This window comes from Nycticebus coucang, chromosome 13, assembly GCF_027406575.1.
Source record: "Nycticebus coucang isolate mNycCou1 chromosome 13, mNycCou1.pri, whole genome shotgun sequence".
NCBI classification, from domain to species: Eukaryota; Metazoa; Chordata; class Mammalia; order Primates; family Lorisidae; genus Nycticebus; species Nycticebus coucang.
The window spans coordinates 56,268,685-56,282,963 of record NC_069792.1 but is presented as its reverse complement, the minus strand read 5'-3'; the positions used below and the strand labels follow the sequence as shown (position 1 = coordinate 56,282,963).

At 40.5% G+C, this 14,279-nt stretch overlaps 1 protein-coding gene across 7 annotated transcripts in view; it reads left to right on the top strand.

Moving 5' to 3' along the window:
* CDH17 (cadherin 17) overlaps positions 1-14,279 on the top strand; it is a 114,562-nt gene that overhangs the window by 79,886 nt on the left and 20,397 nt on the right. For all 7 annotated transcript variants that reach the window (XM_053559007.1, XM_053559005.1, XM_053559001.1 and 4 more), the window contains one exon: positions 2,016-2,207. In XM_053559007.1, coding sequence (XP_053414982.1) covers positions 2,016-2,207 — 192 coding nt within the window. The remainder of the gene's footprint in view (positions 1-2,015; positions 2,208-14,279) is intronic.

Genomic DNA, 14,279 nt, shown 5'->3' with positions numbered 1-14,279 from the left:
CAGGCACCTTCTTCAGTGGAAATCTGCAGGGAACATGTTAACATCCACTGTTACAGTTATCTGGGAATGTCTGTTTATACACTCCTGCCAACAGCTCATTTATTCCAAGGGCTGATTAAAAGCTACAACCATAATCTCTGTCAAATGGAAAGGAGTTGAATGACCACTTGCTGTTTCTCATTATGTATTTGTGTCAATTGGGATAATGAATAAAATACTGTTAAGTTCAAACAAAAATTTTTAGTCAAAAATTTAATATTTGGAATATTGATAATTTAAATTCACTTTGTAATGACTGGGTAAGAGAAAGAGAGAAGAAAAAAGTGACTCTCTGGTTTATGCCAAAGAAAAATGTGCCCAAGTTATTTGTAAAAATTAGAATTGGACAAAAAGGAAAATATTAGTTTAGAACCTCAAGAAAAATTATTATTTTATCTTTCCTGATCTGGGCTTCAGATTTCGTGATGGCTTTATCACTGATTGCCTAAAAGGGATGTCTCTATTTATATTGACGGAGAGAAAAGCCCATTCGAAGAGATTGTTCTGTCATATTTGAAGTCAGCTGTGAGGCAGCCCAGAGCCCTGTGATGAAGTTCATAAATCAAAATAGGGACAAGGCTGTGACAAAGAAGGGAATTGATTTATGAAGGGGCTGGAGGTGGGAAGAAGTGTGACTGGTTGTATCCTATATAACAGGCACTGAGGTTAAGCAAGTATATAAATGAGCCCATTTCTTCTCAGCCCCCATTCTGTTGAGCATTTAATCCTTTCCTAATGGGATTTCCTCGTACTTCACCTAGACAGTGTTTTTTAGATTGAGGGTAAGAATCCTGCACTGGGTGTCTCAGAGCTCACACACACACATCTGGCTACAGAGAACCTGCTTCTTTTGTTGTCATGGTCCTCTGCTGGACCTTAGTTGTTATCTTTAAGATCATGATGCCAGGAGAGATGATCTATCTGGGATTTCCAGGGGAATGGGGCATGGTCCAGGCCAGTGATTAAGAGCACGGGCTTGGGATTTGGACAAACATGGTTTCAACTCCCAATTCTATGGCCCACTAACTATGTGATCCTGGGTGGGTTTAACCTCTCCAATATCTAATACAGCTACTCAGTAGGGGGTTTCATTGCCCTATTGAACACCTACTGTGTGCCAGGCACTCAGGAGCTTCACATGTATTATCTCCCTTAATCCCCACAGCAAACATGAAGTAGGTTCTATTATTATTATCTTCATCAGACAGATGACAAACAGGTAAAGAAGGTAGCTTGCTTTGAGTCATCCTATTGATAAGTAGCAAGCTTAGGATTCATATTCAGAGCATTTGAATCCACAGTTCAAGCTTTTAATTAACCTCTATTCCTTGGTTGATCTAAAAATTAAAATAGGGTATATCAAGTACCTGCCATATTATAGGTACTTAATCCACTATAGCTATTTATTTCACTAATACTATAATAATAATTATAGTTATTAAACACTGGATAAGGGTAGGATGATTCTGTCTTAGAATTCTATCAGTATCATTCTGAGATGTTGTGGTCATTGGTACGATGGATTTCAACTTATGAGTGTGACTGATGTTAAAATCAACCACAGACTTGGCACCTGTGGCTCAAGTGGCTAAGGCGCCGACCACATACACCTGAGCTTGCAGGTTCGAATCCAGCCCGGGCCTGCCAAACAACAATGATGGCTGCAACCAAAAAATAGCCAGGCGTTGTGGCGGATGCCTATAGTCCCAGCTACTTGGGAGGTGGAGGCAGGAGGATCACTTGAGCCCAGGAGTTGGAGGTTGCTGTGAGCTGTGATACCACAGATCTCTACCCAGGGTGACAGCTTGAGGCTCTGTCTCAAAAAAAAAAAAAAAAAATCAACCACAGCATGACCACATTGGGGAAAGCATGCCCCGTACATACTAATGCAAACTATGACTTGTGTTCATCCTTTGGCAATGATGCTTGATGACAGTGGATGTTCTCACTGTTTCTTTCCCCTATTTCCTCCTTAGTATGGAAACCTGACCATTCCTGAAGACACAAACATTGGGTCCACCATCTTAACCATCCAGGCCACTGATAACGATGAGCCGCTTACTGGGAGTTCTAAAATCCTGTACCGCATCACAGAGGGAGACAACGAGGGACGACTGGGGGTTGACACAGATCCCCACACCAATGCTGGATATGTCATAGTCAAAAGGGTAAATATCCCACTTAGTGGAATTTGTCTTTGTGGGTTAATTTCCTAATGACAGTGTGAAGATCTATCAGCAGAGGTGACGTGTTAGCAGTGACCTCTCAGGCATGGCACTGGACTCCTGGAACATTCTTTATCCCTCCTGTCTTCCTGACAGACAGAAAGCCGGGATTCTAGTCCTGGGTCTGTCCCTGGTTGGCCAAGTAACTACTTCAGAGAGGCAATTTGTCACATAAAATATGTAAAATGCTCTTTGTAATCCTAGCACTCTGGGAGGCTGAGGAGGGAGGATTGCTTAAAGTCAGGAGTTTGAGAACAGCCTGAGTAAGAGCAAGACTTCATCTCTACAAAATTTTAAAAAATTAGCCAGGTGTGATGGTGAGCACCTGTAGTTTCAGCTACTCAGGAGGCTGAGGCAGAAGGAACACCTGAGCCCAGGGATTTGAGGTTGCAGTGAACTATAATGCTATCACTCTAGCCCAGGTGACAGTGCAAGGACTGGTCTTCCCCGCCTCAAAAATGTAAAATACAGGATGAACACTTTTTAAGTACATTTCATGCACTATTTGGGACATATATTAAACAATTTTTCATCTGAAATTCAAATTTAGGTTCTTATTTGTTAAATCTGGCAGCCTGTGTGTGTGGGGGGGTGGTACCCAGAGCTTCACTTCTTCCTTTGCAGATGTGGGGAGTTGTGATGACTGAGCCCGTGGGTCCCTCAGGCTGTAATCCCTTTATTTGGATATGCCAGGGGAGACATCTCTTGAATGATGACTGGAAGTCTCCTTTCAAGGTTTCAGGGACAAGTTTCTTTCCACTCCCCTTCCATCCTGCTTTACTCTCCTGCCCTACTCGCGTCTTTTCCGGCATTGCTAAGCCCCTGGCTCTCCTTTGTAGGGACTAGCTAATCTGGAGCCAAAGTCTTCATTATATTTGTTCCTGTTTCTTTGTACAAGATTCCCATCCCTTCCACAATCTCTCCTGTCCACTGCAGTGTACACCTAAATCTAGACTTTTTTCTTGGCTGCCCGATCTCAGATGACTGAGTTGGAAGCAGTACTCAACTCCATCCAATATACTTACAATTACGACACTTTCCCTGGATAGACAGTGAAACCTCCTGTTAAAAAGGGTCAGATGTTTATAGCAACTCAATTCACAATCACAAAGATGTGGAAACAACCCAAGTGTCTGCCAGCCCATGAATGGATTAATAAACTGTGGTATGTGTATACCATGGAATACTATTCAGGCATAAAAACGGTGGAGACTTTGTCTCTTTTGTATTTACCTGGATGGAGTTGAAGAACATTCTCCTTACTAAAGTATTTTAAGAATGGAAAAACAAGCATCCCAAATTAGTGTACTCAATACTAATTTGAAACGGGCAGACAAACAACTATAGGAACAAACTTAAATTTAGGGAGGGGAGGAAGTAAGCTCCCACCTAATGGGCACAATGTAGGGGCATATGGCACATCTCCTGGGTGAACAGCTTAAGTACAACCCAAACTTTTTCTAACAGAGACAGACAATGAAACTGAATTGTATGTATCCTTATATTAATATGAAATAAATAAAAAAATATTTGGACACAAGCAGCTTCAAAAGAGGGGACAGAGTTACGGCAAGGGAGACTCTACAAGCGTGGCTAGCTATGTAAGTTTCGCAGTGTGGGCTGGAGGCTGCCAAAGAAAGCGCTGGGGAGCAGATCTGAGCCAGAGTGAAGGGAAGCTGAAAGTAGAGGCTCAAAATGAAAACAAAATATGAAGAGAATAATTTCACAGAAAACAGAAGAGAGAAAAAAGTGCTATGCTGAAGGAAGCCCTGGGACAGCCGGACAATTCTGGTCCCATTGTCACCATATATCCCACCTTTGGCAATGGGCCTCGCTAGGCTTCAGTGAGAGGTTCCTCTATGGACCAACTCTCAGCATTCACCTCTGTGAGAGGCTGACATTTGGGAAAGGTGCCATTACAACTTTCCCTTCTGCTTACGACTGTCTGCACGGGGAGAAAGAACCACAGGAAGAAAAGGACGCAGGAGAGGGCAGTTTTCAGAGTGGGTAGTGGGCGACCCAGGAGGCATGTGGTATGATGCTTTCACAGGGGATGGAGGAAGCTTCCTCCCTTCCTCTGCCAGGCCCAGAGCTCAGTAGGGCTCTAAGGGAAGCGAGATAGTCACATGTCATCATTTATAATGTGTGTATGTAGTGGCTCAATTTGGCCATTTCTGGCTAGTGGGCACTTCTAGGGAGATGTTGGCAACCTCAGCCAGATGGTCATGCTCTTTCCTGTTCACAGTGACGAAGGGATGTCCTATATTTTTAACTCAACTGTGTATCTTAAGCACCACTCATATCATGAAGAATGTCTCTTTGTAAGATCACTTTGCCAATTAACAAACCTCCTAGTTCTGGTTGTTATGGTGTTCGCTGAAGGGCAATAGCAGTCACATTCTCCTCTGCTTCTCATGCTGACTCTGACGGGTATAGAAACTCAGGCCCACAGCAGGGTCTAGTGATGGCAGAGACCTTGACCTCAGGCCCGGCTCCTCTCAGGATGTGACTTCTGTGAGGGTTCGTGTTGCCACTTACTAGCTTGTGGCCTTGAGCAAATGATGTAACCTCTCAGGCCACACTTTTCCAATCTGTAAAAATGGAGAAAATAGTAGCAGCTTTCTAGTGAAGATATTGAAGACTTAAACGCAAAAATATTTTTGTAGCACCTAACACAGCAGCTAACATGTAGTAGGCTCAACTAATATGTGGCATTACTTAATCCTGATTAATTAGAGCCAGGATCCTGCCAAACTCGCCTAATTCAAGAGTCAAGGGTACACTCTGGGGACTGCTGCCTCAGCCTCTCAGCGGGGAAAGCCAGAAAATTTGACCCATGTCCAAATCAAGGCTTCAGATTAAACAACCATCAGAAGTGCTGCCCTGCTCTGCACTCACTGCCGCCCACGCCCCTGGCCGTCCTGTGGTAGATTATCATACGCTTGGGGCCAAGTGAGTGTCAGGAGCAGGAAGGCTATTTCTTTGAGTCCTGCCCAGCTTGTCCGTAGCTCTCCTGGGACAGGGTTTTGCTTTGTTTTTGTCCTTTTAGTTTGCAAATTTTGTCACTCCTCCACCATGGCTGGTCCTTTTGAATTCTCAGTTCATAACATATTTTTAACCAGCCCAGGCTTCATCTCAAAAATTAATGTGCTCTTTCATCTCATCACTGATTGTTGGCAAAAATGTTAAGCATACCCAGACTCAATCCTTCTCTGCCTCAGGTTGAATCTAAATCACTAGGTTTGACCTTTCAGGCAGCGGTGTGCAGAAGGGAAATCCTGACACCAGCAGGTTTTCTCAGCTTACCTGACAACTGTGTCTCACCAGAGGGGCTGAGGCCGGCCCAAGGGGCCATAATGGGGCTCTTGACTTGCTTGGCTTTGCAGGTAGATCCCCAAGTCAAGAAAGACAGCACACATGGTTTGACAAGACAAAGCAGTTCCTTGTTTCAGCTCTGATTATCATTTGCTAATTTAGCACCTTCCATTTCTAAGTTTTTCTGGGGAAGATTTGGTTCAGTATTTTTCCAGGTGTGGAAGTTAAGCAGACACATGGCTTGATGGCAGATAGCCTTCCATCCTTTATTCCTGCGTTCAGTGTTTAAGGAGCACTGGCATCATCTCCTAACCTGTCTCTCTGCCCTGGTTTGGGTCCTCATATCCATTCCTCCTGTTGCTGCTCCCAGAGTTACCTTTCTAAAACACAGATCTGACCTTGTCGTTAAGGACAAAGTCCCAGCTCCTTAGCCTTCCCTGCCAGCTCTTCCTACTCCCGGCTCGTTTGCAGACTGATTGTCTCATTCTTTACCTCTTTGCCTCTAGGGGCCAATGACAGGATGAGAAAGCAGGAAGGCACTTAGGACTGTTATGTTGTGAGGATGGGGGCAGCTGCCCTGCCTGAGTGCAAGACAGTTGGGCTGTCTGCCTGGCCCCGGCATGACTGGGCTGGCCAGGGGCAGAGGGCCGTGTCCTTTGTTCCTATCACAGGCTCATTGTTGGGGGCTTCTGCCACCTATCAGACTTTAATCTTGATTGGACACAACTGCCCTCATCCCCTGAGATGGGAAGGACATCCCTGGGAGTCAGAAGCCCCAGCTTTCTCCCCGACCCCAGTCTCACGTGAGGAACCCTGATTAGACCATGAACCATGTGTGGCAATGATCAGGAGGTTATGGAGGCGCAGGCCTAAGACAGGCTTATCTCTGTGAACCACCTCTCCTGTCATGTCTTAGCTGGCATACTAAACTTTGTCTTGAATATTTGAACACATGTATATTGCTTCTTAGACTCTCTCTCAAATGACCCTGAGTCTCCCCATACCAGTCTCTCTCTTCCTCATGAATGACTGCCCCATAGCACTTAGGAACCAGAGAGTGAGTCATGATGTTGTGTGTCTGTGAGGTTTCTAGAGGGAGGAGATGTTCTCCAGAACCTCTCTCCATTGGAGCCTTCAAGGACTGAGAACTTTCTTATCTTTCTATATCCTGACCAACCTTCCCATGTCAGAGCCCGCTGTGAGCTCTGTGAGGAGGAATTGTGTTACACATCGGGGAGGATGTTTTTGGATGCTGGGGAAAGGCAGGCTGAGCCAATTGAAATCATGCCTCAGTTTTTCTCTTCATGAATGAATATTGCCATTTCTGTTATAACTTAAAGGGCAGCTCCCCAAGAGTTTCTTGGTCCTTCAGGCCTGGAAAGTGAATAAAATAGTTCAGTTTCCATACTCTGTAATATTCCTTTAGGCTTTGCTTTGGTTCCTTTATATTTTGAAGTTCTGAGTCCCTTTAAGAATCTCATAAAAGCTATATACTCTCCTCTTAAAAAAAAAAAAAATAATACACACACACACGTCTGTAGTTCCCAGGGTCTCAGAGACCCCCGAGGACCTTTAATCTTAGTTAAGAAGACCTACTTTGGTGGCTGTTCCACTCTTTAGCGGCTTCTTTATAATACTTTCTCCCCCCCTCCCCCCATAGAAACATGGACTCTTTGCCTTGAGAAGAACCTTAAAACCTTTTGGTTTTTTGGTTTTGGGGTTTTTGTTTTTCTGGGTTTTTTTCCCCCTTGATTCCAACATTTTTCCTCTAGATTTTTCCTTTTTCCTTTTCTTACTTTTTCTCTTTTCTTTCTTCACTTTTATAGTTTAAATACAATCTTCCATTTTTGCCTTCTTTGACAATTGGAAATTCATTTTTACTAGTGTTTCTGTCCTTATTTGCTCCCCCCCTCCCCCAATTTTATCCTGTAGAGGTTTTGGTATTTTTGTTTCGGTTTGATTTGTGGTATTTCTGTCTTTCCTCTCTACCTGGTGGAGGTGGAGGTAGGGTGCTGTGTCTGATCAGGCTGGCAAAGAGCTGCTGACCTCAGGGGAACCACCCAACAGCACCCCCGGAGGTTGGGGGGTTTTAAGTTGGGTCAAGGTACCCTACTGTACACCTATATTACTCTTGTCTCCTCCTTCTGGTGGCTCTCTTCTTTTTGTCAATATTTCCTTTTACTCACCCCTTCTCCTTTCTCTTTTTTCTTTATTTTTAAAATCTTTTTTTCCTTCTTGCTCTTCAGTCTTCTTATCCTTCTGGTCCTGTACCAAAAGGACTCATTAAAACTTTAGGCCAGAGGCACAGTAACTTAAAGAGCAAGAGGAAGTGAAAGGAAAATTGGGGCAAGGAAACAGATACAAGAAAACACTCATGAAGAAGAATCAGCAGAAAAATCCTGGCAACATGAAATACCAGTCCAGAGCAACCCCTTCAAAGGGCCATGAGGTAGCTACCGCAGAGGATTCCACCTATAAAGAAATGTTAGAAGTGACAGAAGGGGAATTTAAAATACAGATGATGAAAACAATGAAGGAAATTGTGGAGAAAGTGGAAAACAACCAAAAAACAATGAAGGAAATTGCTGAGAAAGTGGAAAATAACCAAAAGGAAATCCAAAAACAGAATCAAATAAGAGATTAATGATATGAAGAATATAGAAAGGATATAGCAGAGCTGAAGGAACTGAAGCAGTCAATTAGGGAACTTAAAGATGCAATAGAAAGTATCAACAACAGACTAGATCATGCAGAGGAAAAAAATCTCAGAGGTAGAGAGGATAAAGCTCTTGAGATAACTCAGATAGTAAAAGAGGCAGAAAAGAAGAGAGTGAAAGCAGAACATTCTTGACAGAATTATGGAAAATTATGAAGCATTTAAACATACAAGTTACATTAGTTAACATAGCTTTTGTAGCATTTTCTTAGTTATTTTGCTAATGAACCAAGTGTATGGTGCCCCACGATCATACTAATGTACACAGCTACGGTTTAATAAAAATAAATAAATATAAAAAAATAAAAATAAAAATAAACATACAAGTTATAGGTATCCCAGAAGGAGAAGAAGAATGCCCCAGAGCAATGGAAGCCATTCTAGAGAATATTATAAATGAAAATTTCCCAAATATCACCAAAGATTTTGACATACTCCTTTCAGAGGGATAATACCCCTGGTCGCCTCAAGTCAAATTGAGCTTCTCCAAGACACATTGTGATGAACCTTTCTAAAGTCAAGACAAAAGAAAAGATTTTGCAAGCGGCCAGGCATAACAGCCAGTTGATCTATAGGGGCAAATCCATCTGGGTGACTGTGGACTTCTCTAATGAAACTTTTCAAGCCAGAAGACAACGGTCATCTATCTTTAATCTACTTAAACAGAACTATTTCCAGCCCAGAATTCTATGTCCCACTAAGCTAAGCTTTAAAATTGATGGAAAAATCAAATCTTTTACTGATATGCAAACACTGAGGAAATTTGCCACAACAAGACCAGCTTTATAGGAAATACTTCAACCTGTTCTACACACTGACCATCACAATTGACCTTCAGCAAAGTAAACACCCAGAAAGTAAAGGACAGAACCTAGCTTCCACAATGATGCAAAAGACAAAACTAAGCAATGGACTTTCACAAAATCAGATGAGTAGAACTCTACCACACTTATCAGTTATCTCAATAAATGTCAGTGGCTTGAATTCCCCACTGAAGAGGCATAGATTGGCTGACTGGATTAAAAAACACAAGCCATCTATTTGCTGTCTGCAGGAAACACACCTTACATCAAAAGACAAATTAAAACTCAGAGTTAAGAGTTGGAAATCAATTTTTCAGGCAAACAGAATTCAAAAGAAAAGAGGGGTTGCAATCTTGTTTTCAGATACATGTGAATTTAAAGCAACTAAAGTCAAAAAAGACCATGATGGTCACTTCATATTGGTCAAGGGAAAAATACAACAAGAAGACATTTCAATTCTAAATATTTATGTACCCAATTTAAATGCTCCCAGATTCTTGAAACAGACTTTACTTAGTCTGAGCAATATGATATTCTATAACACCACAATAACAGGGGACTTTAACACCCCTCTCTCAGAGCTGGACAGATCCTCTAAGCAGAAATTAAACAAAGATATAAGAGATTTAAATGAGACCACAGAACAACTGTACTTGATAGACATATATAGAACACTCCATTCCAAAGATAAAGAATATACATTTTTCTCATCGTCCCATAGAACATTCTCCAAAATTGATCATATCCTAGGACACAAAACAAACCTCAACAGAATCCAAAGAATTAAAATTTTACCTTGTATCTTCTCAGACTACAAGGCACTAAAAGTGGAACTCAACTCCAACAAAAACATTCAACCTCATACAAAGGGATTGAAGTTAAACAATCTTATGCTGAATGACAGTTGGGTGCAGGAAGAAATAAAAAAGGAAATCATTAACTTCTTTGAGTATAACTACAATGAACACACAAGCTAGCAAAACCTGTGGGATTCAGCAAAAGCAGTCCTGAGGAAAATTTATTGCTTTAGAAGCCAACATTGGAAAAACAGAAAGATAGCATATCAACAAACTCACAAGCCATCTTACGGAATTGAAAAAAGAAGAACAATCTGAGCCTAAACCCCCACCCCCAGAAGAAAAGAAATATCCAAAATTAAATCAGAGATTAATGAAATTGAAAACAAAAGAATTATTCAGAAAATTAATGAAACAAGGAGTTGGTTTTTTGAAAAAATAAATAAAATAGATAAACCTTTGGCCAGACTCACTAGAAATGAAAAAGTAAAATCTCTAGTAACCTCAATCAGAAATGATAAAGGGGAAATAACAACTGATGGCACAGAGATACAGGAGTTTATCTCTGAATACTACCAGAAACTCTATGCTTAGAAATTTGACAGTGTGAAAGAAATAGATCAATATTTAGAATCACACCCTCTCCCTAGACTTAGCCTGGAGAAAATAGATCTCCTGAACAGACCAATTTCAAGCACTGACATTAAAGAAACAATAAAAAATCTCCCAACAAAAAAATGCCCTGGTCCAGATGGCTTCATACCAGAATTCTATCAAACCTTCAAAGAAGAGCTTATTCCTATATTGCAGAAATTATTCCAAAACATTGAGGAAGGAATCTTCCCCAACAAGTTTTATGAAGTAAACATCACCTTGATACCAAAACCAGGAAAAAACTCAACTAAAAAGGAGAACTTGAGACCAATTTCACTGATGAATATAGATGCAAAAATTCTCAACAAAATCCTAGCCAATAGATGACAGCTTATCATCAAAAAAGTCATAACATCATGATCAAGTAGGTTTCATCCCAGGGATGGTTTAACATACATAAATCCATAAACGTTATTCACCATATCAACAGAAGCAAAAACAAAGCCCTTATCATCCTCTCAATAGATGCAGAAAAAGCACTTGATAAAATCCAGCATCCTTTTCTTTTTCTTTTTTTTATTGTTGGGGATTCATTGAGGGTACAATAAGCCAGGTTAAACTGATCCAGCATCCTTTTCTAATTAGAACACTGAAGAGTATAGGCATAGGTGGCACATTTCTTATTTTTTCTTTTTATTGTTGGGGATTCATTGAGGGTACAATAAGCCAGGTTACACTGATTGCAATTGTTAGGTAAAGTCCCTCTTGCAATCATGTCTTGGCCCCATAAAGTGTAACACACACCAAGGCCCCACCCCCCTCCCTCCGTCCCTCTTTCTGCTTCCCCCTCCATAACCTTAATTGTCATTAATTGTCCTCATATCAAAATTGAGTACATAGGATTCATGCTTCTCCATTCTTGTGATGCTTTACTAAGAATAATGTCTTCCACTTCCATCCAGGTAATACGAAGGATGTAAAGTCTCCATTTTTTTTAATGGCTGAATAGTATTCCATGGTATACATATACCACAGCTTGTTAATCTATTCCTGGGTTGGTGGGCATTTAGGCTGTTTCCACATTTTGGCGATTGTAAATTGAGCTGCAATAAACAGTCTAGTACAAGTGTCCTTATGATAAAAGGATTTTTTTCCTTGTGGGTAGATGCCCAGTAATGGGATTGCAGGATCAAATGGGAGGTCTAGCTTGAGTGCTTTGAGGTTCCTCCATACTTCCTTCCAAAAAGGTTGTACTAGTTTGCAGTCCTACCAGCAGTGTAAAAGTGTTCCCTTCTCTCCACATCCACGCCAGCATCTGCAGTTTTGAGATTTTGTGATGTGGGCCATTCTCACTGGGGTTAGATGATATCTCAGAGTTGTTTTGATTTGCATTTCTCTACTATATAGAGATGATGAACACTTTTTCATGTGTTTGTTAGCCATTCATCTGTCATCTTTAGAGAAAGTTCTATTCATGTCTTTTGCCCATTGATATATGGGATTGTTGGCTTTTTTCATGTGGATTAATTTGAGTTCTCTATAGATCCTAGTTATCAAGCTTTTGTCTGATTGAAAATATGCAAATATCCTTTCCCATTGTGTAGGTTGTCTCTTTGCTTTGGTTATTGTCTCCTTAGCTGTACAGAAGCTTTTCAGTTTAATGAAGTCCCATTTGTTTATTTTTGTTGTTGCAGTTGCCATGGCAGTCTTCTTCATGAAGTCTTTCCCCAGGTCAATATCTTCCAGTGTTTTTCCTATGCTTTCTTTGAGGATTTTTATTGTTTCATACCTTAAATGAAGGTATCCTTTATCCATCTTGAATCAATTTTTGTGAGTGGGGAAAGGTGTGGGTCCAGTTTCAGTCTTTTACATGTAGACATCCAGTTCTCCCAACACCATTTATTGAATAGGGAGTCTTTCCCCCAAGGTATGTTCTTGTTTGGTTTATCGAAGATTAGGTGGTTGTAAGATGTTAGTTTCATTTCTTGGTGTTCAATTCCATTCCAAGTGTCTATGTCTCATGTGCCAGTACCATGATGTCTTGAGCACTATGGCTTTGTAGTACAGACTAAAATCTGGTATGCTGATGCCCCCAGCTTTATTTTTGTTACTAAGAACTGCCTTAGCTATATGGGGTTTTTTCCGGTTCCATACAAAACACAGAATCATTTTTTCCAAATCTTGAAAGTACGATGTTGGTATTTTGATAGGAATGGCACTGAATACGTAGATTGCTTTGGGAAGTATAGACATTTTAACAATGTTGATTCTTCCCATCCATGAGCATGGTATGTTCTTCCATTTGTTAATATCCTCTGCTATTTCCTTTCTGAGGATTTCATAGTTTTCTTTATAGAGGTCCTTCACCTCCTTCGTTAGGTATATTCCTAGGTATTTCATTTTCTTTGAAACTATGGTGAAGGGAGTTGTGTCCTTAATTAGCTTCTCATCTTGACTATTATTGGTGTATACAAAGGCTACTGACTTGTGGACATTGATTTTATATCCTGAAACATTACTGTATTTTTTGATGACTTCAAGGAGTCTTGTGGTTGAGTCTTTGGGGTTCTCTAAGTATAAGATCATGTCGTCAGCAAAGAGGGAGAGTTTGACCTCCTCTGCTCCCATTTGGATTCCCTTTATTTCCTTGTCTTGCCTAATTGTATTGGCTAGAACTTCCAGCACTACGTTGAATAGTAAAGGTGACAGAGGACAACCTTGTCTGGTTCCAGTTCTAAGAGGAAAAGCTTTTAGTTTTACTCCATTCAGTAAAATATTGGCTGTGGGTTTGTCATAGATAGCTTCAATCAGTTTTGGAAATGTGCCACCTATGCCTATACTCTTCAGTATTCTAATTAAAAAAGGATGCTGGATTTTATCAAATGCTTTTTCTGCATCTATTGAGAGGATCATGTGATCTTTATTTTTGCCTCTGTTAATATGGTGGATAACGTTTATGGACTTGAGTATGTTAAACCAGCCTTGCATCCCTGGGATGAAGCCGACTTGATCATGATGAATGACTTTTTTGATGATAAGCTGTAATCTATTGGCTAGGATTTTGTTGAGAATTTTTCCATCTATATTCATGAGTGAGATTGGTCTGAAATTCTCCTTTTTGTTTGGGTCTTTTCCTGGTTTTGGTATCAGGGTGATGTTTGCTTCATAAAATGTGTTGGGGAAGATTCCGTCTTCCTCAATTTTTTGGAATAATTTCTGCAGTACAGGAATAAGCTCTTCCTTGAAGGTTTGATAGAATTCTGGTGTGAAGCCATTTGGACCAGGGCATTTTTTGGTTGGAAGATTTTTTATTGTTTCTTTGATCTCGGTGCTTGAAATTGGTCTGTTCAGGAGCTCTGTTTCTTCCTGGCTAAGTCTAAGGAGAGGGTGTGATTCCAAATATTTATCCATTTCCTTCATATTGTCAAATTTCTGGGCATAGAGTTTCTTGTAGTATTCAGAGATGATCTCTTGTATCTCTGTGAGATCAGTTGTTATTTCCCCTTTCTCATTTCTGATTGAGGTTACTAGAGATTTTACTTTTCTATTCCTCATTAGTCTGGCCAATGGTTTATCTATTTTATTTATTTTTTCAAAAAACCAACTCCTTGTTTCATTAATTTTCTGAATGATTCTTTTGTTTTCAATTTCATTGATCTCTGATTTGATTTTGGATATTTCTTTTCTTCTACTGAGTTTAGGCTTAGATTGTTCTTCTTTTTCCAATTCCATAAGATCTCTTGTGAGATTGTTGATGTGCTCTCTTTCTGTTTTTCGAATATAGGCATCT